The sequence below is a fragment of the Phoca vitulina genome, unplaced genomic scaffold, assembly GCF_004348235.1.
Source record: "Phoca vitulina isolate PV1807 unplaced genomic scaffold, GSC_HSeal_1.0 scaffold90, whole genome shotgun sequence".
Classification (NCBI taxonomy): Eukaryota; Metazoa; Chordata; class Mammalia; order Carnivora; family Phocidae; genus Phoca; species Phoca vitulina.
Genome location: NW_022589793.1, coordinates 234,774 through 259,566, shown reverse-complemented (window position 1 = coordinate 259,566; position 24,793 = coordinate 234,774). Strand labels below are relative to the sequence as shown.

Genomic DNA, 24,793 nt, shown 5'->3' with positions numbered 1-24,793 from the left:
AAATTAAAAACTTTTGTGCTTCAAAGGACGAGGTCAAAAAAGTGGAAAGACAACCCACAGAATGGGTAAATTTTTTTTTTTTTTTTACAAATCATGTATCTGATAAGGGACTTATATCTGGAATATATAAAGAGGTATTACAACACAATAATAAAGAGATAACCCTACTAAAAATGGGCAAAGTAACTGAATAGACATTTCTCCAAAGAAGATACACAAAGAGTCAATAAACACATGACAACATCATTAGCCATGGGAAATGCAAATCAAAAACACAATGAGATAGCACTTCATAACTAGGATGAGAATAATAAAAAACACGGAAAACAACAAATGTTGGTGAGAACATGGGAAAATTGGAACTTTCACATATGTAAGGGAAATGTAAAATGGTACAACAGTGTTGGAAAACAGTATTTGATAATTCCTGAAAACTTAAACAGAGTTACCATATGACCCAGCAATTCCACTCCTAGGTATATGCCCAAGAGAAACAAAAACATTTGTCCACACAAAAATTTGTACATGAATGTTCATAGCAACATTATTCACAATGGCCAAAAAGTGGAAACAATCCAAATTTCCACCACCAGATGAGTGAATAAATAAAATAGAATATATCCATACAATGGAATATTCTTTAACAATAAAAAGAAGTGAAGTAATAATACATGCTACAACATGGATGAACCTTAAAAATATTATGAGGGACACCTGGGTGGCTCAGTCGGTTAACTGTCTGACTCTTGATCTCAGCTCGGGTCTTGATCCCAGGGTCGTGAGTTCAAGCCCCACATTGGGCTCCACCCTGGGCATGGAGCTTACTTAAAAAAAAAAAAAAAGCAGATAGATAGATCAATAGATCGATCATGGAGTAAAAGCAGGTAGTCATAAAAGAACACATATTATATGATTTCATTTACACAAAATGCCCAGAATAGACAAATCTATAGAGACTGTAGATTAGTGGTTGCCTAGTGCAGGGGATTGGTGGGGGAGATGAGGGGTAACAGCTAAAGATATAGGGTATCTTTTCCATATAATGAAATGTCTTAAAATTGGTTATAGTAATGGCTGCACAACTATGAATATTAGTACATCATGTATACATATATTTTTAGTAAACCATTAATATGGGTGACTTTCATCTCAATAAAGCTGTCTTTTCAAAGTTTGCAGATGAGGTAATAAAACAACAGAATTAGAGGAAAAGAGGGATTAAAAACCAAAGAACAGGTGCACCTGGGTGGCTCAGTGGGTTAAGTGTCCAACTCATGATTTCAGCTCAGGTCATGATTTCAGGGTCGTGAGATTGAGCCCTGCATCAGGCTCCATGCTAGGTGTGGAGACTGCTTGGGATTCTCTCTCCCTCTGCCTCTGCCCCTCCCCCCTTACCACCCACCCACCAGGTCACGCATTCTCTCTCTCAAAAAAAAAAAAAAGAAAAATCTTGCCATTTACAATGATGTGGATAGAATTAGAGGGTATTATGCTAAGTGAAATAAGTCAAGCAGAGAAAGACAATTATATGATTTCACTCATATGTGGAATTTAAGAAACAACAGAGGATCATAAGGGAAAGGGGGGGAAAAATAAGACAATCAGAGAGGGAGACAAACCACAAGAGGCTCTTAACTATAGGAAACAAATAGGGTTGCTGGAGGGGAGGGGGTAGGGAGATGGGGTAACTGGATGATGGGCATTAAGGAGGGCACTTGATGTAATGAGCACTGGGTATTATATACAACTGATGAATCCCTGAACTCTACCTCTGAAACTAATAATATACTATATGTTAATTGAACTTAAATAAAATAAAAACCAAAGAAACAAATTGACAATGAAACAATACCATTAATGATCTAATAAATACATTAGGAATAACAAGGAATAAAGTGTAGACATCTCATAAATGGCTTAGAGGGAAGGGTTGAGAGAACTACACTTACTATAGAAGAAAAGCCAAATACATTAAAGTGATTATCAATAATATGATTGATATGGAGGCCAAACAATGCTATTTCCTTAAGTAGGTAACTCAGCAAATAGTATAGACAATATATACAAAGATATGAATGAGAAATTGTTCCTAAAATGTTAACAAATTATGAGCATGCTATGTTTCAAGAAAAACTGATATAGAATAATTGACCAAAAGACATAGCCCGAATAAGTTATTGGGCTTACAGATAAAAGAGATTGCATCACACATCTAGATAAGGAAAAAAAGGTCAGTGAAGGGGGAAGTATCTGATGGATCTCACACTTCCACACAGCAGCTTAGTACACAGGGAAGCATAAGACAACAGTCAGAAGTCTGAAGGAAAGAAAATGTGACATGAGAATATCACTCTCAGCCAAGTCACTGTTCAAAAAAAAAAAAATCAGCTGACAGATATTACCAAACTTGCAAGAACTGAGAGAATGGAGCACCTCTAAGTCCCTTCTTGGGAAAAAAAAGAAAAGAAATCAGCCAACTGATTGGTTGAACAATCAAAATGAAGAACTGTTGAATGGTCTGTGTTAGAAGCCGTAAATTTCAGCATTGAATCTATTGAAATATAGACCTCAGACTAAGGAATGGGAGAATTATGGTTGTCCTAAGCAACAACAAAAGACCCCAGAGGAGGGGAGATGGAAAGAAGAGTGAGTTAATAACCTCATAGCTTATAAATGAATCAATGAAATTGGTCTAATGTTGAGTCATGTGGATTTACAAATGAAATATAATGTCTGGATTTGCTTCAAAATACTCCAGACAGAGAAAGAAGAAAGGAAAGGGCTGGGAGAGAGAGGGGGAGAGGGAAAGGGAGGGTGGCAAATGAATATGGTGGTGATTAGTGGTGGGGACATGGATGAGACAAGAACAGCGAAATGCTGATAATTATTGAAGCCAGATAATGGGTACATGGCAGTTTATTATACTATTCTCCTTACTTTCATGTATTTAAATTAATTTTTTTACATGATAAAAAGTTAAACTACAATCCTAAAGTTGGACTAAATGATTTTTAAAAGCATAATAACTTTAAACCTATAATCACTTAAAATTATTTTTTAGTTAAGAAGCATCATGGGGCTCCTGGCTGGCTCAACCAGTAGAGCATGCAGCTCTTGATCTTGGGGTCATGAGTTCAAGCCCCACGTTGGGTATGGAGATTTTTTTTTTTTTTTTGAGAGAGAGAAGTGCGTATGCACATGCAAGTGGGAGGAGGGGCAGAGGGAGAGAGAGAATCCTAAGCAGGCTCCACTCAGTGTAGAGCCCATTGCGGGGCTCAATATCACGACCTGGGCCAAAATCAAGAGTCAGACGCCTAACCCACTGAGCCACCCAGGGGCCCCTGGAGATTATTGTTCTTAAGAAAATGTTTGTTAATGCCTGTTGGTGATGGTTAAAAGTTGAATAAAGATTTTCTTTTTTTTAAAAAAGCATCTTGCTGAGAGAGTAGATCTTAAAAGTTCTCATCACAAGAAAAAAAATTTGTTACTGTATGTGGAGACAAATGTTAACTAGTCTTACTGTGGTGATCATTTCTCAGTATATACAAATATCAAATCATTATGTTGTACACTTGAAACTATTATGTCAATCATACCTCAATTTTTTTTTTCAAAAAGCATCTTTTAGGAACTAATAGCTCTTGTAGTAAATCATGATTTATATGAAGTTCAGCTGGTCCTTCAGTTTTACTTGTTTTTACTCTCCTTTTTTTCTGCTATAGTTAAGTGTAATGAAATTTAACATCTTTATTTTAAAGTAGTATAATATATATATCATATATAATGATTTTAATATGTGATATGTAATTATATATGTGTACATTAATAGAATATGTATCATATATTAATGCATAATAGTACAATATATAACAGTATAATATATAATATCAAACGATCCTATCCTTATTAAATCCTTTCTTTCATCTGTCCTTCCATGTTCAATGTGTTTGTGTGCCAGAGAGAAAGCCAGAAGGATTGCCATCAAAAGTTATTTCTGGATGTGAGATTTGATTTATTGCCTTCTTCTGTTGTGCAATACTTTCTGTTTTACATTATTAAAGTAATTCTTTGTATAATTAGTACCTGTCATTTTTTTTTACAAATGATAAAGTCATTACTCTTTAAAAGCTGTTTTTCCAGTTTATACAGTTACCATTAATGTGTAAGTTTCACCACAGCTCTGCCAGGGCCGGTAGTTGTACATTTTCAGAGGCCTCTAGCTGAGGTGGTAAAATACCTTAAGTATGAAATGTAAACCCCTGGCATGCTAATGACCTGTTCTGTGTCTTTGAATCCAGGAAGCATCTATGATTTTTATTTCCTCAAGCAAGGTAATGGACATTGGTACACATGGACAGAATATATCACCAAAGAGGAGGAAGATATTCCAGCTAATGCAAAGGTAAAAGAGAGGTATTTGCCATGGAGCTTTGGTTTCTAAAATTACCTGAATTTTCTCCAAGGTGGAGGAATTGACGTCAGTTCTGTATTAGCATTTTTAAGAACTTTCTTTAGAAAAAGTTTCAAACATGAGCTGGATCAGCCTTCAAACACATGGACTTTAGAGTTAGACGCAGATTCCTTACTCAGCCTTCACGCTCTCTGCCTCAGTTTACTCAACTACACAGTAGCAGAAAGAATACTTAAAGGGTGTTTGTGAAAACCGGAGGCATGAACACATGGCACACATTATGTGCTAGATTCATGTTGGTTGCTATTTTGATTATTAGCATTGTCATGTGGTCAGTGATCAATGCCAGATGGTCATCAGTCTTACCTCTCAGATATCTCAGCCAAAAAGGATCGTTTTCTTCAAAATTCCCAGAGAAAGATTTCCTTGATGAGAATTCTTAGAAAAACAGGTCTGATGAATGGGTTTTCTGGATAGCAGATGATTCAGCTACAACTCCTGCTCTTTTTCTTGTGGAAAATTTGCCTCTGTTAGTAGTATCTCGTGGACATACTTTATTTTTCTGGGGGTGATTGCAGATCATTCAGGCCCCAAATGGAGTGGTGGACAGTGGATGGAAAAGTGGGAATATTGACAATCAAGTCAGACAGCTGGCAGGACCACAGCTGTTCCTGAAGATGGTGTGATGAGTAGAGGTGGATGTGTGCTGAATTCAGGACACACTCTGGCGGCTGAGTGTTGTGCAGAAGCCCCAAGCACAGAGGTCCAAAACTTTAATTCTCCTTAAAGAGCTCAGTCACCTGAACTCCAGGAGTTTGAAATCATGCTGAATTCCTGCAAATAAGAGAGTCCAATGCAGAAAAGATTTTAAGTTCTGCTGAAAATTTTCCCCTTGTCAAACAGGTGTTCTAGTCTCTGAAAATAAAAATCTCTGAAACCCAACTTGCTTTAAATTCCATCTTGGTAGCAAAATAAGCATCTTTTCCTGGCCCTGCGTTCAGCACCACTTACCAGCTACGTGGCTTTGGACAAGTGAGCCAGTAATTCTCCAGCCTCAGAGGGTTACTGGGAAAACTGCAGAAGATAATATAGGCAGAACCTCCATAGCTCAATACCTATTAATTTTCTTCCTCTACATTTCAATTCCTGCCCTGTCTGTTCCTTTTCCTTTGAGCTAATTACTTATCAAAAGAAGCCCAGCCTTTTTCTGCTAGTACACACAGGGCTGCCATGTTGCACAGACTCAGTTGGCACCATTGGCATTATGGTCTAGCTTTGCTTTAGGGGCACCATTTACATAAACCACAGTGTGAACGGTGCTTTCTAGAGTTGTGCAAACAGTGGCTCCCTGTTCACTGGCCCCTCCCAGCCTAGACATATAGGGAGATGTCAGCATATGATATACATCTTCTTTTCCCTTCCTCTGTTCCCATGGAGGAACCAAATGTGGCCAAATGGTTGATGACAGGGTTCAGGCTCAGAGAAGCCAAACTAAGGTAAGGTATTCTACTCAAAGTAATAGGGATTCCAGGAGCCTAAGACCAAACCCTTAGAGTCCATTTGGGGTCTGAATAACAGGAAGAGTGTCATAATCCCCATATTGGAAAAAAAAGGTTAAATGGGGGTGCGTCCTAGAACCAAGAATCTGAGTGTTGGAAAAAGCAGATCAGGAATAAGTGCAGGGAATGGGGGCTGAGAGTCACAACCCACCCCCCCAAGCCAAGCAGTAGGATGACATATGGGAAGTGGACCTTGCCTGGGGCAAGGCAGACAAGTTGGTTCAGAGCAATGATCTCAGAGGGCAACAGCTATAGACTGGTCCTTAATGTAATTGGTGTCTATACCATGATAGTTCAGTGGTTAAGAATATAGACTTTGGAGGGGTGCCTGGGTGGTTCAGTCGGTTAAGTGTCTGCCTTTGGCTTAGGTCATGATCCCAGGGTCCTGGGATCCAGCCCCACGTCGGGCTCCCTGCTCAGTGGAGTGCCTATTTCTCTCTCTCCCTCTGCTGCTCCCCCTGCTTGTGCTCTCTCTCTCTCTGTCAAATAAATAAAATCTTAAAAAAAAAAAAAAAAGAATATAGACTTTGGAATCAGACAAGCTGGAATTCAAGTTCTGCATTTCCACTTACTTGCTGCATTACTTGGACAAATTGCAGAAGAGCTATGGACCTCAGTTTCCTCATCTATAAAACAGAGCCAATAATGCCCATCTTGACATGTATGATCTCATTTAACCCTCAAAACAGCTTAGTGACATGGGTGCCATTATTATCCTGTCTCACAGGTGAAGAAACTGAGGCCCCTGTGGAGGTTAAATACTCACTCAAAGTCATAAAGATAGTAAGGGATGGAGCTGAATGGATAGTAAGTCTGAATGCCAAGACCCAGCCTCCCTGGCCCAGTAACAAGACTGTCCCATGTCTTTGTGGTACAGGTCTCAGAACTCATCATCTCCACAGTGGAGACAGCCAGGCAGTCCTTCTTCTTGAAAACCTACGTGGACCATGAAATTCCAGTGCTGTTCGTGGGGCCCACAGGCACTGGCAAATCAGTCATTACCAACAATTTCCTTCTCCACCTTCCCAAAAACACCTACCTGCCCAACTTCATCAATTTCTCTGCCCGAACCTCAGCCAATCAGACTCAGGATATCATCATGTCCAAGCTGGATCGACGGCGGAAGGGCCTGTTTGGGCCTCCCATAGGGAAGAAAGCAGTGGTATTTGTGGGTAAGGCACTAGCCTGAATCTGAACACAACCAGATTCTTCTATGCTGCAGCAAACCAGAATCTCCCACTGTACAGTTCTTTTACTCTCTCTAAGAGATAATGTATTTCTGGTTAATGTAATTTAGTATTACTTCCCTCCCCTTTTCTTCTCCATCCTGCTTCCCTTCCTTTCTTCCTCCTACCTTTTTTCCCTCCCCCCCTTCCCTCCCTTTCTCTCATCTTTAATTTTGTTTTTCCATTCCTTTCCTCCTTTCATTACCATGTATTTATTGATTAAGTACTATATGTCAGATTTTTCAGTAAGATGTAGTCCAGGTCTTTTTGCCTCAATTAGGCTTCCAGTTTCCCCTGAGATGAAGATGAGCCTTTGGATCAGGGAAGGTTACCTTGTAGTGAGAATTAGTTCCAGAAGAGTGTCTACCCTCTTGCATCTCCAAAAACAGCACTTACTTTGTGATAAACCCCATATTCCATTTTTTGTCAGATAAAGGTTATCAGTAAATGAAGAAATCTAAATATTGCTAAATAAGTATTTGTGAAATAAGCACATTGAGTTTCCCCAGGATTTTACTTCTTTACAAAGCATTCCTCGTTTATTTCATTTGAGCCTAACATCCCTGTGAGGTTATTAACCATCATTATCATTTTACTAGTCAGATAATTGAGGCTCCAGAAGGTTAAATTCTCTGTCAAACATCAAGAAAATTCTGGAGCCATGACCCAAACCTAGTTTTTTTTTATGACAAATACATTACATTTTCCACTATCTTACTGCTAACTCATGGGGTTGTCATTTAGTAAAAGTAATGCCCTACTGTTCTGGGTTATCTCATGTCCTGTCTTTAAAATTCATGTATTGATAGTGAATATTATCTTTATTTATATCCTTGCCCACCAACATTAGCTTCTTAAAGGCAGAGATCCAATTTTATTTTGTTTTCACTTTCTTTTCTTCCCTTTTCCCTTTCCTCCAAACTATTCTCCCTTCCTATTTCTTATGGCATATTCAGAAACAATTTAAGCTTTGTAGCCAAACAGATCTAGGTTCAAATCTAACTTTCTAACCATAGGCATATTGTGATTTAACTTGCATGACCCTTAGTTCCTCACCTCTAACATAAAGGTAATACTATCTTCCTTATAAAGCCATTATTTGGATTAGATGAGATAATATGTATAAAACCCCTGAAATGTTATCTGACACAAACTGGGCATTCAATCAGTGTTCATTGGAGAAAAATTAAGAGAGCTTCCATTTTATTGAGTGTCTTCTATGTGCAGTGACTGGACCACAATATGCTATTGGTGGAAATCAATCCTTGCCCTTGAGAAAGTCACTATCCTTGCCATTTTGATTTTGCTCCACAAAAACCCTAGCTCAAAATTTTTCTCGCATTGGGGTTCAGTTGTTACCTGGTGATTGATCGAATTATATACCCCGTTGGCTGGGAGTATGACTGTCTTCCTCACCATCATATCCTCAGAAATTAATAAAATGTCTAGCACATAGTAGAGAATCAATATATTGTGGTTGATAGAATGGGAAAAAAATTAAATGCCTGTTTGTTGATGCTAATCCATGCATCCTTAAAGTCACAATGGGCAGAGATCTCAGTGAGGCAGGAGAACCCAGAACCCAGGAAATCCTCTTCCCATATGGTCAGAATATCCACTGGCTGAGCCCTGCCTAGAGTGGGAATAGGACAAGTTGGCACAGACTGTCCCATGAAAGGAATATTAATTAGGCTTAAATAGCCCAAAGACTTACAGTATGTGGCCATGCCTTCTTTCCCCAGATGACCTCAACATGCCAGCCAAAGAGGTGTATGGGGCCCAGCCCCCCATTGAGCTCTTGAGGCAGTGGATTGACCATGGTTACTGGTTTGACAAGAAGGACACAAACAGGCTGGACATCGTGGATGTGCTGCTTGTGACAGCTATGGGGCCCCCCGGGGGAGGAAGGAATGACATTACTGGTACGTGAAAGAGAAATTTCATTCCTCTTCATCGTCCAGCAGAGCCAGACCACCTTCATGGATAGAGGGTTGGTACAGGGCACTCTGTCCTGATGGAAAGTGGAGAAAAGTATATTTAGGCTATAGCTGGAAGGGTTTGGGCTAGCTCCAGGGAGTGGAATTTGAAGACTTCATATTGGAAATTGTGTGAAATGGACTTGAAGATGAAAAGAGAATGTGAGAGTCTTTGGCTAGGCCCTGGAGGAACAGAGTTCCCTGGAGGAACTCTCCATATGAAAAGGAGAGTTCAGTGTGGCCAGCATGTGTACCAGGAGGGAGGCTAGATCAGAGGTTCTCAAGCAGGGGTGGTGATGGATTCACCTGTTGTGTTTTTTTTACAGTTCTTCAGATTGCCAGAGATAGAACAACTAACCCAAAGTGGCCTAAACAAAATAATAATTAAAAAAAAATAAGAGCTCCCCCCATCATCTAACAATTCAGGAATACATTTGCTTCAGGTGCAACTGGATTCTTCTAGGATCTGTGTTTTAATTCTGAGATACATCCTTGCTTAAGAATCTTAATACCATCTCTAGACTTAAGATTCTTTGACCTCACTCTCCCCTCTGACATTTAGCTTTCTTACCTGTAAAATTTTCTGTAAGGAAAATGGACAGGATGATCTTAATTGGTACATTGTGCATCTAAGAATACAGACTCAAAAATGATCACTACCAAGACATGTACTAGTAAAATTGCTGGACTTTAAAGAAAAGGAAAAACTCTTTTGGGCATCTAGGCACAAAAGAGTACATGACTTTTAAGAGAAATAAAATTAGATCATCTTAAAACTATTCAACCACAATGCTTTATGCCAGAAGAAAATAAAATAATGTATTTAAGTTACTCAAGGAAACAAAATGGGAGTCAAGGATTTTAAAGCCAGAAAAGCTGACTTTCGGATATAAAAGGAAAATTGTTATCAGAATGCAGTAAGTCAGACTTATTTCCACAAGTCCTTTCTTGGGAATCTACTAGAAAATGGGTTTCACATGATCAAAATGACTATAAAGAAATAGGTGTTATATGCAACTAATGAATCGTTGAACACTACAACAAAAAAATAAAGTATTTCAATATTCAAAATTTAAAAAAAAGAAATAGAACAACTGGTAGTAAGCATTAAATATACAGTTATTTGTTGAACTAAGACTACCTGGGAGAGATTATAATATGTAAAGGCTATAAGACCCAGTGATACAGAACAACTGAAAATGGAGGGGAGATTAGGATAGCAAGTACAAAAAGTTTTAAACTGTTTTCAGTTATCATAATTGGTAGTGGTAGTATATTCTTAGTCTAAGAGCTCTGTATAAAGTAGGATTATACAAACAAGTTATTGTGGAATTTTCTATTTCCACTGACCCTTGTGTCCTTGAAAACCAGGAGTCTCAGTATGGAAGAAAGGAGATCAAGATGTAATATAGATGAAATTAAGTGAAAGCCCTGTAGTCCTAAATTAGAAATATCAGTAGTAGCTCATGATGTACTAGGTCTAGGAAATAATAAACAACTCATTAACACTGAGCATGCCTACCACCCAGATTGTTTTGAAATCCAGTTTCCTACTAAAAGGAACCACAGCTTCTTGAGAAATGGCTGATTGCATATCTAGGGCAGAAAATATACAAGTTGAGCTTGTAACTTCTTGATATACTAGAGAATGAGAAAACTTTTAAAGATTAAATGGTCATGTCAACAGGACTCAGTTGGCAACATAAGGAGGCCCTCACTGGCCAAAGATGGGAAAATTTGAGCTTCAACAATGAGAGCAATTTTAATGGATTGAAATTTATCAAAATATATTTAAATCCATTACTCTATAAAACAATGATAGTTGGTCATTTTACAGAGGATGGTAAGGAACCAATTTATTATCTTGAAAACTGATAAATAAATGGAAAGAATCAAACATTTATCCTGACTTTCTTATATGAAATGTACCACAGTATAAGCAAATCCTAGATGAGGAGAAATTCTTTATAAAAATATTCCAACCAATATATGAAAAAGAGATGATAGAATATCACCATTTTACACTAATGAGTGACTTAATGGATCTAGCCGTTGAGCATCCATAGCTACCAACATCACAAAGGGAGAGATACCATTATGTCTCTAATGAAAGAATATACCACCACATACCATCTGGAATCTGAATCTGATCAAATCTCTAGATCCAGCTGCAAATTACTATGAAATACATATGAGGACAGAGGAATAGAATTAACTGCACCCTGAGTATGCAATGAGCAAAATCCTAACTGTGGAAACTCTACAGATCAAACAGCCCAGATACTCTTAACAGACAAAAGATGAAAGAAAGGGATGGAAGGGGAACCTATAGATTAAAAGAGACTTGAAGACTTGAAGACATACCAAGTTTTTTTTTTTTTAATTGGGAGGATTAAACTCTGGTGTGTAGGAATGAACACTTGGGTGATAAAAACATAAAGAAATGCAAGACAGCAAATCACTATTAAAGTCAGGATAATAGTAACCTTTGGAGAGAGAGAGAGAAGGCTAAGATTGGTATGGGATATATGGAGGGGCATCTGTGGAGGGTTGGAAAAGCTTTATTTTTTTACTTGGATGGTAGACGTAAGGGTGTTGACCTTATGATTCACTAAACTTTATATTTGTTTTTCTCTGGTTTTCAGTATCTGCATTTTATTTTATATAATAAAATGCTTTTTAAAAACAGATACGCAGACAAATTTATAGAAATAGAAAATAGGTTATTCGTTGCCAAGGGCTCCAAGGAAATGGACTTGGTGGTGACTGCTAGTGGGTACAAGATTTCTTTCTGAGGTGATTAAAATGTTCTAAAATTGATTATGGTGTTGGTTTCACAACTATTAAAAAGCGATTGAATTGTGTACTTTAAATGGGTGAATTGTATAGTATGTGAATTATATCTCAATAAAGCTGATATATAGATATAAAAATATATAGATATCTAACATTAGACAGGTAAATATAGATATAGGTAGATACATAAGGATACCAAATTAATAGTGGTTAATTGGGGGAAGAATGGATTTGGTATGTGGGAAGTAAGTCAAAGATGATGCTCACTTTCTATAAAAGTATTTCTGAATTGACTATTTTACAATGATCACATATTGCCTTCACTTTTAAAAAATAATCTTGAACACTAGCTTAGTGCTGTTAATAGGATTTCAGCAATCATGGAGATGTTCTACATTTGCATTATGCGATACAATAGCCAGCCACTAGCCACATGCTACCCTTGTGCACTTGAAATGTGGCTAGTGAGACTGAGGAAATTATTTTTTAATGTGACTTAATATTAATTAGGTTTAAATAGCCATATGTGGTTAGAGGCTGCCATGTTGGATAGCACAGCTCTAGAACGATAAGACAGAGGAAAACATACTCTTTCATATCCCAGGATCACAAGCCCAGGAGGTAGGTGTGAGTGTGTGTGTTTTCCAGGACGATTCACTCGCCATCTAAATATTCTTTCCATCAACGCCTTTGAGGATGACATTTTAACCAAGATTTTCAGTTCAATTGCTGACTGGCACTTTGGGAAAGGATTTGACGTGATGTTCTTAAGGTAAGAGGTTCCTGTGTCTTCCACAATATTGGCCCAGATCCTCAGTTCTGGCCCCTCCTCGATGAATCTCCCTTTCTCTTCCTCCCAAGGTATGGAAAGATGCTGGTACAAGCTACTATGACAATTTATAAAGCTGCAGTTGAGAATTTCTTGCCAACTCCCTCCAAGTCTCATTACGTCTTTAACTTACGGGACTTTTCACGGGTTATCCAAGGGGTACTGCTCTGCCCTCACACCCACCTGCAGGTCAGACACTATCATTTCTGTTATCAAGTTCATTCAGCAATAGCCTTAGCTACATGAATAAACAGTGATAATAGTAATAGCTAACTTTTATTAAGCATTTATCTCTGCTAGGCATTGTGCTAAGTATTTTATAAACATTATCTTGTTTAATGTAACACAGTCAACCCCAGGATTTAGAAAGAAAACTACCAACTCAGGTACCACCTTCCATTTATACAAATAATTAACTCTGGATTTTTAGGATGTGGAAAAATTTATCCGACTTTGGATCCATGAGGTTTATCGGGTCTTCTATGACCGTCTGATTGACCATGAGGACAGACAGGTCTTCTTCAACATGGTGAAGGAAACCACATCCAGTTGCTTCAAGCAGACTATGGAGAAGGTAAGCCAGATCCTATGAGCATTTGGCCTCAGAAATGGTCCCAAATATTTGACTATGTTAGTCTCAGATTTCAAGTTTCCTTCCTAGTGGAGACTCACAGCTCTGCTTTCTGAATCTCAGGAAATGGGATTAAGTCATCTAGTCATTTGATTTGATGATATTATACTTGGCCCAATTTTGTTTCACTTCCCTGATAACATATACATTTGTATCTATTCAAAGTGGTTTATGATCTGATGTAATTGTTTATAATTAACTTAAAATACATTTTTAAGGTTAATTAATTTGTGAGATGAGAAATGAACTGTGAAATTTTTATGGTTTGATTGAGGCCCTGGTAAAGCCTAAGTAGAAGAGTGCCATGTTTCCCATTTGTAAATATTTTGTCTTCCCATTTTGAGTAAGGAAAGTTGTTTTAAGCCTATGTGTTTACATTATCTAGTTGTACCTCTATTTTTAAGAAGCTGTGATTTCTCCACAGAAAAATTGCAGGTGTTTCATGTTGCATCCAGAGGCCAAGTGCAGGAGCACTGCCAGGTTCTAATATCAGGAAGAGAAAGCATCTAGAACATTCCTACTCTAGCCACAGAGTGGGGGCCAGGGGTAGTACCTGTACCTTTGTTTGGTGAAGGAGCAAGCACATAAAAAAATTGGTGCCATCCTTCAACCGCCACTGGGATCTCACAGCCTGACCACCAACATTTTAACCATTTGGCAAACAGATCGACTCTCACTTTCGTGCTTTTTTCTCTAATGCCCTTTCATCATAGTCTTTACACCCATCAGATCCAAATATTGTGTTATAAAAAAAATTATTGATGGATCCTCACTTTGGAGAATATGCTCAGAGGAAACAAGCATATCTCTTGTTCCCTCCCTCTATAACCTCCCACTGCCAACTTGGTTGGGCCACTGGTGGAATGCCTGGCTGAGATTTATCTTTCCCACAGGTCCTCATTCACCTGTCACCCACTGGAAAGATTGTCGACGATAATATCCGTAGCCTCTTCTTTGGAGATTTCTTCAAGCCAGAAAGTGACCCAAAAATCTATGATGAGATCACTGACCTGAAACAGCTTACAGTGGTCATGGAGTACTACCTGGAAGAGTTCAACAACATCAGCAAGGCCCCCATGTCTTTGGTCATGTTCAGGTTTGCCATTGAGCACATTTCTAGGATCTGCAGGGTCCTGAAGCAGGACAAAGGCCACTTGCTCCTGGTGGGCATCGGGGGCAGCGGGCGGCAGAGTGCCAGCAAACTGTCCACATTCATGAACTCATATGAGCTGTACCAGATTGAGATCACCAAGAACTACTCAAGCCATGACTGGCGGGAGGACCTGAAGAAGATCATGCTGCAGGTTGGAGTGGCCACCAAGAGTACTGTGTTCCTCTTTGCTGATCACCAGATCAAGGACGAATCATTCATCGAGGACATCAACATGCTTCTGAACACAGGGGACGTGCCCAATATCTTCCCAGCTGACGAGAAGGCTGATCTTGTAGAGAAAATGCAAATGGCAGCCAGGACAGAAGGCGAGAAGATCGAGATCACTCCTCTTTCTATGTATAACTTCTTTATTGACAGGGTAAAGAAGAACCTTCACATTGTCCTTGGTAAGAAGAAGCAAACTCAATTTTCCCCTTTCCTCTGGAGTGCCCTAAACTCAGTCCTCTTACAGTGGTCCAAGGATTGATCTAGCCATGGCACTCACCCAGGGGTTTGTGCCTGAATTCCCGTGGAAAATGACCCTCCCCTAAACCACTATTTTAAAACTGTTCCACTCCACGGGCGCCTGGGTGGCTCAGTTGGTTAAGCGACTGCCTTCGGCTCAGGTCATGATCCTGGAGTCCCGGGATCGAGTCCCACATCGGGCTCCCTGCTCAGCAGGGTGTCTGCTTCTCCCTCTGACCCTCCTCCCTCTCATGCTCTCTGTCTCTCATTCTCTCTCTCGCAAATAAATAAAATCTTAAAAAATAAATAAATAAAATAAAATAAAATAAATAAATAAAACTGTTCCACTCTTCTCAGTTCTTTTTTTTAAAGATTTATTTATCTATTCCAGGGAGAGAGAGAGAGCAGGAGGAGGGGCAGAGAGAGAAGGAGAGAGAGAATCTCAAGCAGACTCTGCACTGAGCACTGTGCCTAATGCAGGGCTCCATCTCATGACCCTGAGATCATGACCTGAGCTAATATCAAGAGTTGGACGACTAACTGACTGAGCCACCCAGGCACCCCTCTTTTTTTTTAATTTAAATTTTACTTAGTTAAGATACAGTGCGATATTGGTTTCTGGAGTAGAACAACACCCAGTGCTCATCACAAGTGCCCTCCTTAATACCTATCACCCATCTAGCCCATCCCCCCATACTCTTCTCAGTTCTCTAAATTCTCCTCTGAACCTTCTCCTTCCTTTTAGTGCATTACCCTGGTGGCCTCACATCTGGAGTTCTCTCTGTGAATGACATCTCCAATCTATCCAGAAACCTAGGGGTTATATTTAATACTTTTCTCTCATGTACCATGTCCTGTCAGTTTTTACTTCCTTGCTTTCTCTTAAAACCACCCATTTATCTCCATCCCCACCACCTTTGCATTAGCTAAATTGCCATCATCTTGCCCAGCCTCACCTCTGCAACCTTCTAACTATTCTCTCTATGTCCACTCTTGTCCATTCCAGACCAGACCTTTCTGTTCCACTGACTCAGGATGGTTTTTTTTTTTTATATGTATTGCAAATATGATCATTGTGTGTGTACACACACACACAAACACTTAATATGCTTTCTATCAGGATAAATGCCAAAATTCCTAATCTACGGTTTTATAAGGCCACCTGCCATACTGTCCCCTTTATTCTCTCCACTCTCCTCTCAAACCAAGCTTCCCATTCTCTCTCTGTTCTTCAGCCACAATGACCTCCTCATATTTCCACCTGTGCATTATGCTTCCTCCTACCACATTGAGCCTAAATTAAAAAATGTATGGAATTTAGCCAGAATTTGTGCTTGGATGGAGATGGGGTCAGAAACAAGCCGATGGACCCCACTCAGCTTCCATAAGTAACTATGTATGGGGCATCCATGGCTCCCTTAAGTCTGAGTCAGCACAAATAGAGCAAGAAGATCAAAGGGCACAAACCATGCTGGCTAAGTGATGCAAAAGATCTGGAAAGGAGAACAATAGGCATGGGAGACCAGTCAGAAGGCTATTATAATATACTGAATTCCCATCACAAAGTTGAATGAAAATATCCTATGATTCCCCTGTGCTTCCCAGGCATTCATCATAACTATTCCTGTTACACCCCTGGAGTACCAACAGGAAACCAACCCCTTACCCACCAGAATCCTTGGAAAGAACTGCCTGGCTCCTTGCCTTGGAGGAAGGAAACTAACCAAGTCTGCTTTTCCTTAGCCATGAGCCCAATTGGGGACGCCTTCCGGAACCGCCTGCGGATGTTCCCTTCACTGATCAATTGCTGTACAATTGATTGGTTCCAGTCCTGGCCCACGGATGCCCTGGAGTTGGTAGCCAACAAATTTCTGGAAGATGTGGAGCTTGATGACAATATTCGGATAGAGTAAGCATTAGCTGCATTTTAGTACCCTAACCAAATATTCCAAATTGAAAATCCAGATACTGGCTGTATTGTTATTATTGTTTTAAGATTTCTCAATTTCTGTATAGAAAACCACATTTAGTTAGATATTTAATAAATCACCTTTCCTGAAAAAGAATGAAATTTCATTGTTCAGAATTGTCCTGGAGATGCACTATTGTCATAGCTATGAGAACCTAGCTCTAATAATATAGCTATTTCCAAAGTTTTAGAGCATACATTCTCAGTAAGGGTGACAGCGCTACCAAGGGGATGAAAATTGGTTATTATGAGGGTGAAAAAAAACTTAGTCTTTTATGTATAAAGCACAGATAAAAACAACCCAAAAAGTGCACTTAATTTTAGCTAGAGTAAGGGAAGAGATGAGAATGTTGACTTCCTGGGTGCCCCATGAAGAGAGTGGTCATGTCATCTGCTTTGTCAGACTCTATCCTTAGTGTCTAGCAGGTGCCTGGTACAGTAATTCAGTTACTGTTTATTAAATGAATGAATGGAAAATGAAGAAGTAGGTAGGGGTCAGAATATTGATGGCTATAAATTCCATTTTAAGAACTTTGAACTTTATGCTTTCGGCCAGAAGACCCTTAACTTGGGTCCATAGGCTCATGAACAGAATTCAGAGGATCACTTAATGTGAATGGAGAAAAATTATATGTTCATTTTCACTGACATCCAACTGGTATTTTGAATTTATTTCAATAATGAATGTAGGCAGTAAATCCCAGTAGGATTAGCAGGACTTGTTAAAAACAGGAATCACAGTTGTGTGTGTTTTTTTTAATAACTCACTCAGTCATTATAGTTACGTCAGTATATCATTTCCTTCAAAGTTGTGGTAGGTTTTAGACCTGCTGCCCAATCTTATTATTTAATGTAGAGGTCAGCAAAGCATGATCTACTGGCCAAGTCCAATTCATAGCCTGTTTTTATAAATAAAGTTTTATTGGAACACAGCCATGCCATTTTTTTCCCACACAGCAGACTTGAGTAGTTACTACTATTCAACCATGTGGACCATTGATTTTTACTATTTGCAGATAGTAAAACAGTTTTACTTTACAGAAAAAGTTTGCTGACCCCTGACATATCACAAATTTGGTTTTTAAAATATTTTGAAAATGATTTCAACATAATTGGTTCCTTTTGTAATCCAATATATTTTGTTTTATGCATTTTAAAACATTATTCTGCAAAATTCAGAGACTTCACCAGACTGCCAAAGATTAAGAGCTCCTGCTTAAGCTCTGGTGATTCCCCAAAATGATCAGAAATGGAAATTACTTGCTTGAAAATCGTTCTAGTAAGAATATACACCTCTCCAAAACTTCTCGCAGCTCTGTTGACCTGTCTTTGAGAATTTGGGACTCTACCAGGCCGTAGTCAGTGTGCACCTTCTCACATCCTCACACCTATAGCCACAGCCATGCTAGGTCTCTCTGGAGGACATTGGGCCTGCCTAACCATCCTTTTGTCCTCGGTAGGGTCATCTCCATGTGCAAATATTTCCAGGAGAGTGTGAAGAACCTGTCACTTGATTATTACAACACACTTCGCAGACACAACTACGTCACCCCCACCTCCTACCTCGAATTGATCCTAACCTTCAAGACACTCCTGAATACCAAGAGGCATGAGGTTGATATGATGAGGAACCGTTACCTGACAGGTCTGCAGAAACTGGAGTTTGCATCTTCACAGGTGAGCACTGCCACAAGAGAACAGGGACAAAGAGGTCCAGGATTAGGTGGATGCAGTGAGGCTCTTGTTCAGGTGCAGAATTTAAGAGGTCACTATATAAAGACAGCATCTACTCCTATACTTGCAGAGCTCACCTTGCTTGCCTCAGCCTCAACCCAGCCCTATGAGATTCTGTCTTTCTTTAAGATTTTGGTATTTTGTTCATCATGGATGAACCCCGAATGTGTTATCTCACCTCTTGGGCCTCAGTTTCGTCTTCTGTATAAACGGGCTGTGTTCCACACAAAGAAACCACGATGCAGAGAGGCCAGGAGATTTGCCAAGATCATACCTGCAGCCTCGTGAGTAGCCAGTGCAAGTGATCGGGCCAAAACTGAAACTCAGCTCTGCACAATTCCAGAACCTGTGCTCCTCACCAGGCCAGCATGCTGTGCTTCTCCCACACGCTTGCTGAGAACAGTGGTTGCATGATTGTGAAACCCTCCTCAAATATGCATCTGAGCTGCCTTAGAAGGTAGAATCAGGGCCAGTGGATTTAAAAAATGGCACAACTCTCCTGAGAGGAAGTGAGCTCTCCACCATTAGAGGTGTTCAAACAGAGGTCGGAAAACCACTTGACAGGAATGCTTTAGAGAGCATCAGACTCTTGGGAAAAGTGGCCTTGAAAGTTCCTCTTATCCCAGGTATCTCAGGCATATGTGTTTTTTTTCATTGACTATGAAAAAAAAAGTAAGTTTTTTTTTCATAGTCAATGAAATAAGTTTTATTCTATCTCTCCCTACTCCCAGTACTAAAATTTAGGCTCAAGAGCATGAAGGAAACTGTACTTTTTAAAAAATGTATAAGTTTACCATTCTATGTCTAGTGTCTAGCACCGTGCTTGATAATTTACAACACATAGTATGAACTCAGTAACTAAGGACTGAAAGATCAAAGGGAGAAACTCCAGCCAACAAATGCATACCCAGTACCATGGTAAAATCATTAGTATTTTCTGCGTTTATGATAGTTTAGAGAATTGTTTCAACTCCTGCCAACCGTGCCATTTTCGGCTTTGACATAGCTGACCCCCCCCACCCCCCTCCCTTGGTAGGTGGCAGTAATGCAAGTACAACTGACTGCTCTCCAGCCTCAACTCATCCAGACGTCTGAGGAGACTGCCAGGATGATGGTGAAAATTGAAGAGGAGACGAGAGAAGCTGATGCCAAGAAACTTCTGGTGAAGGCGGATGAAAAAGAATCCAATGCTGCTGCTGCCATTGCTCAAGGAATCAAGGTATAAAGAGCCAAGAGGAAAAGGGAGGGAAGCAGCGTTTTTCTGGGCTTATCCAGTCTCTCATTAGGCATCCAACTAGAGCCTAACACAGCCCTCAGGGTGTGTGTGGTCAGGCCCATCCTGCAGAAGAGAAGAGTGAGGCTTGAAAAAGACAGATGACTTTCCAAGCATCACGTAGCTAGTAAATGATGAAGCAGGTCTCTGTGACACCTGGCTCTCTCCAGGAAGAATTATTGTTTTCCACATATTCTCCATCTCACTCAGAGTCAAGGCCCACAGACCAAACATAATCTAACTTCATCTCATTACTTTTCCCTCATTCACTCTGCTCTGGCCACACTGGCCTCCTAACTATTCCTCAGAGAAGTACAAAGGCACTCTCCCACCCCAGGGCCCTTGCACTGGCTGTTCCTCTGCCTGTCTCCTTCACCTCCATCATGTATTTGCTCAGATGTGCCTGGCATGTTACGGGTGTGGAATAAATCATTGTCAAATGACAGAATGTTGAACCTAGAAGACCCCACTTGAAGGTGATTCTTATATCAAAGAATAGCCCTGGGAAGGGCTTTACCTACATTCTGATATTAGAAGAGAATCTGATTAACATTCCTGTGATATTATATATTTCTCAGCACTTTCAATTGCATAATTCCATTTGACTGTCACGACTTCCTTGGACTTAGGAATGACAGGTATCAATGACACTGAAGTTTCGTGGCAAACAGAGTTGCACAGCTGCTTAGTGGGTTTAGAATCCAGGGCTATTGGCACTTAGCTCAAGATACTTGTCCCTGCTCAGCAGTTAGAAAATGTTTTTAACCATTCTTCAAAAAAGAGCTTGAGTGAGGAGTAGCTTGTGTCTGGCTTCTAGGATAAATAAGTCATGGGGCACTTTCTTGAAAAGGACAGGCCTTCCAGACTGGTTTTTCTCCAGTGAGTCCTGAGACCTGGCCTTTCATAGATTCCCTTGGGTCCGATCTCTGGCTTCAGAGTCACACAGTGAATGCCCTGGATAAGAGAGGTGTGCTCACCCATAGTCCCAGGGGCACAGCCAGGAGCCCCATGGAACCATAAAAGATGGTGACCACCAGGGACCAGAATCCAGTGGGCAGTGGGTGTTTTGCCATGCCAAGATGATAGTAATAGCTACTACTTATCAGCACCATGCTGGTTTCTTGTAATCCTTCATTTAACAAATGTTTATTGAACACTTGCTGTGTGCTTCCTAGGCAGTGGAATAAGACAGACAAAATTCCTTCCTTCATGGAGACTGTATTCTCTTGTCCTTGATTTATGTTGCCTTTTATCATTCCAACAGCCCTGAGAAGCACATGGTATCATTCCCAGGTTACAGATAAGGAAATCATGGTATAAGAACTTTAATGACTTGTCCAAGGTCACGCGGCTACCAAGTGACCGAATCTGGGTTCAAACCTAGAGTTCTCGGATTCTGAAGCCCTTGCGTTTGGCTACTATTCCAGAAGTGGCAAACTGGTAGCTAGGGGGTGCATACTTACACTGTGACACACACAGTATTTTTTTTTTTAATCTGAAATAATCCTCCACTTGTAAGAAATCAAGAGATTTGAAGTAGAAATTCTGAATGTTCAGTTTTTCTTCGGAAGAAAAATCAAGCATCCTGGTAGCACTGGACCTGCATTCCTGGGTTGCCCCCATCAGCAGTGTTGACTAGATGCTGCCCCATGTGGCTTCCAGCTCAACAAAGCCCCACCCAACCCACTTCCACACTCAGGCCTGGCCCCAACAGGCGCATGAATTTGCAATTCTTCCATGGTTTTTTTACTAGAATTGGGCATGTCGGGACTCAGTATTTGCTCTGCCCCTTCTGAAACTCAGTTTTCTCATCTATAAAATGGGGATAGTAAGAGAAAAACATGTAAATTTTGTAGTATGTATCCAACACACAGAGTTTAGTGGCAAACATTCATTCTCTCAAACTGTTGTTCTTTACCTTGAACCAAGTGGACTTGCCCGTTTGGTAACGGGCAGCCTCTTGCCACGTGTAGGTACCATCACACCCAGGATTCTGCTCCACAATGTCAGGGGCAAACAGGGACTCACTGGAACAGGAGGGATGCTGGAGGTGACATGGAGACAACCCACCATACCCATTCCTGGGCAGTAAACTGCCGCCTTGGGTTTCAGTGTCAAGGGTGAGGTCTGACGTTTTGCCCTCTCATCCCTGAGTGTCAGGAGTGACATCCTGGAGGTGAGTCACGAGGTGCGTCCAGGGAGGAAAAAGAAGCTGTGCTTGCTCTGAGTTTCCCCGAGAACCAGAACTCCTCCCTGAACCTCTCAGAGTTACAGTGCTCCACACAAGGACTGTAATTTTCTCCAATCTCCTCCCACCCCTAGAGATGAGACATCCTGGGAGAGCCCCTGGTGTGGTGACTCCTGCAGCGGAGAGGCTCAGCCAGGCTTGTGGAATCCATCCAGGGATAGGGAGGAGACTGGCAGAAACGAGGCCCCAGACCCTTGCTTCCCAAGTACAGCAGTTTGCTTAGAGCAGTCATTTCTTTTTAAGCTAATGAATCATTTCTTTTCCCCCTAATGAGGATATTAAGTGATGCCCAGAATGGCTGCAGAGTTGACTTTTTGTGTTTTGTCAGAGGGCACTGTGCTTTATACCTTTCAAAGAGCCCTCATGCTCCTTGCATTGCTAAGCAACAGGGGGTTTTTTTGGGTTTTTTTGTTTTTTTTAGAGAGGTAGAGAGAGGGGAGCGAGAGAGAGGGTGGGAGGGGCAGAGGGAGAGAGAGAGTCTTAAGCAGACTCCTCACTGAGCATGGAGCCTGTTGCGGGATTCAATCCCACGACCCTGAGATCATGACCTGAGTTGAAACCAAGAGTCAAATGCTTAACCGACTGAGCCACCCAGGCGCCCCAGGGGTCATTTTTAACCATAATGTTTTTTATCATAGAAAAAAATGATGACAGTAATAACACATATGAAAGAATATTTAAGAACTCAGCTTTAACACCTTCTCAATTTTCCAAGTTTCCTTCTAGCCCCTGTCTACACACATGGATAATTTCATGTTACTGCAGTCATAGTATCATTGCAGTTTGCATCATGCTTTTTTACTTCCTTAACATCGTATCACAAATGTTTTTCCAAAATGTCATATAATCATTTTAATGACCATTTTAAGTAAGTGCTTCTCTCATCAAGTAGCCATTCCCCTACTGGGCACGGAAGTCTATTCCTTCCTGCCCTATTTTCAGTGTTTCGAGAGTATAAGCTGGAGTTTCTCAACAGCGCCGTGTGTCAGAACCACCTTTGGAGTTTGAAAAGTGCAGGTGCCCAGACCTCACCCAGACTGCATGAATCAGAATCTCCGAGTGTGGGGCCTGACCATGAGGATGCCCTAAATGTTCTTCAGTGACTCTGAGGCAGAGCCAGGGTTGAGAATCACTGTTCCCATAATATTATAATTAGAGCCTTTTCGAGGCACTTGACAAACAAGCTTGCTGGGACCCAGGCCGTGCTTCTTAGGAAAGGGAGCAGAGCTACTGGGCCACTGGAGGACAAGAAGCATGTGTGGGCCATTAGTTGTCTGGCACATTATAGGAAAGGAACATGGAACTGTTGATGACACCTGTGGGCACCTGGGATCATTGAAATCCACCAAGAATCCACAGCTGTGGCTAAGTCAATACCTTTGGTCTCCTCTGCCACCAAACTCTATCTGAAGCTGACCGTGAGAAACAGCAGGCTCGGGGTGCCTGGGTGGCTCAGTCATTAAGTGTCTGCCTTTGGCTCAGGTCATGATCCTAGGGTCCTGGGATGGAGCCCCGCATCGGGCTCCCTGCTCGGCAGGAAGCCTGCTTCTCCCTCTCCCACTCCCCCTGCTTGTGTTCCCTCTCTCGCTGTCTCTCTCTGTCAAATAAATAAAATCTTAAAAAAAAGAAAGAAAGAAAGAAACAGCAGGCTTTGGTTTCAATTCTTTTCCTCTTGCCTTGCCCTCTGGGACCTATCCTAGGACTGAAGAGGGAGCAAACCAGGTTGCCCCTGGGATGAGCCATTTTTGCCATCTGAAGCAGAATATTCCATTTTGATATTGGGAACATCTGACAGGGTTCATGGGGGCAGGGTTGTTGCTGTAATATAATAAAGCCAAGGGGCGCCTGGGTGGCTCAGTTGGTTAAGCGTCTGCCTTCGGCTCAGGTCATGATCCCAGGGTTCCCTGCTTAGCGGGGAGCCTGCTTCTCCCTCAGTCTCTGCCTGCCGCTCCCCCGCTTGTGCTCTCTCTCTCTAATCAATCAATAAATAAAAATCTTAAAAAAAATAATAAAGCCAAACAAAACTTTGATGCAAGTGTATTTAAAAAACAGAAAACCTGGGGCGCCTGGGTGGCTCAGTCGTTAAGCATCTGCCTTCAGCTCAGGTCATGATCCCAGGGTCCTGGGATCGAGCCCCGCATCAGGCTCCCTGCTTCGCGGGAAGCCTGCTTCTCCCTCTCCCACCCCCGCTGCTTGTGTTCCCTCTCTGGCTGTCTTTCTCTCTGTCAAATAAATAAAACCTTTAAAAAAAAAAAAACAGAAAACCTGAAATAAAGAATCCATGATATACACATGCACATGCATGTACACACAGATGTAAGGGGAAACCCACCTTTATTTTGTTTGCCTATCGTAAACCTGCGGGATGTGGACCTCCATACATGCTGCTTTGTCTAAGAATCCTTGTTCTCTTGTGACGCGTCACTTCAGTCGTGGTGGTGTGATGACTCGTTCGGCTGGGTGACTGACAGAGAATTCATGAAGTGGGAACCAGGGGCCCACAGTTGGAGCTTTGTGAGCTGA

At 40.9% G+C, this 24,793-nt stretch overlaps 1 protein-coding gene across 1 annotated transcript in view; it reads left to right on the top strand.

The window, feature by feature from the left end:
* Positions 1 to 24,793, top strand: part of DNAH3 (dynein axonemal heavy chain 3) — a 162,775-nt gene that overhangs the window by 108,357 nt on the left and 29,625 nt on the right. Inside the window, exons 41-50 of the mRNA XM_032396197.1 lie at positions 4,299 to 4,402; positions 6,848 to 7,142; positions 8,939 to 9,118; positions 12,617 to 12,740; positions 12,830 to 12,986; positions 13,228 to 13,371; positions 14,322 to 14,988; positions 16,790 to 16,955; positions 18,476 to 18,692; positions 19,786 to 19,968. Coding sequence (XP_032252088.1) covers positions 4,299 to 4,402; positions 6,848 to 7,142; positions 8,939 to 9,118; positions 12,617 to 12,740; positions 12,830 to 12,986; positions 13,228 to 13,371; positions 14,322 to 14,988; positions 16,790 to 16,955; positions 18,476 to 18,692; positions 19,786 to 19,968 — 2,237 coding nt within the window. The remainder of the gene's footprint in view (positions 1 to 4,298; positions 4,403 to 6,847; positions 7,143 to 8,938; positions 9,119 to 12,616; positions 12,741 to 12,829; positions 12,987 to 13,227; positions 13,372 to 14,321; positions 14,989 to 16,789; positions 16,956 to 18,475; positions 18,693 to 19,785; positions 19,969 to 24,793) is intronic.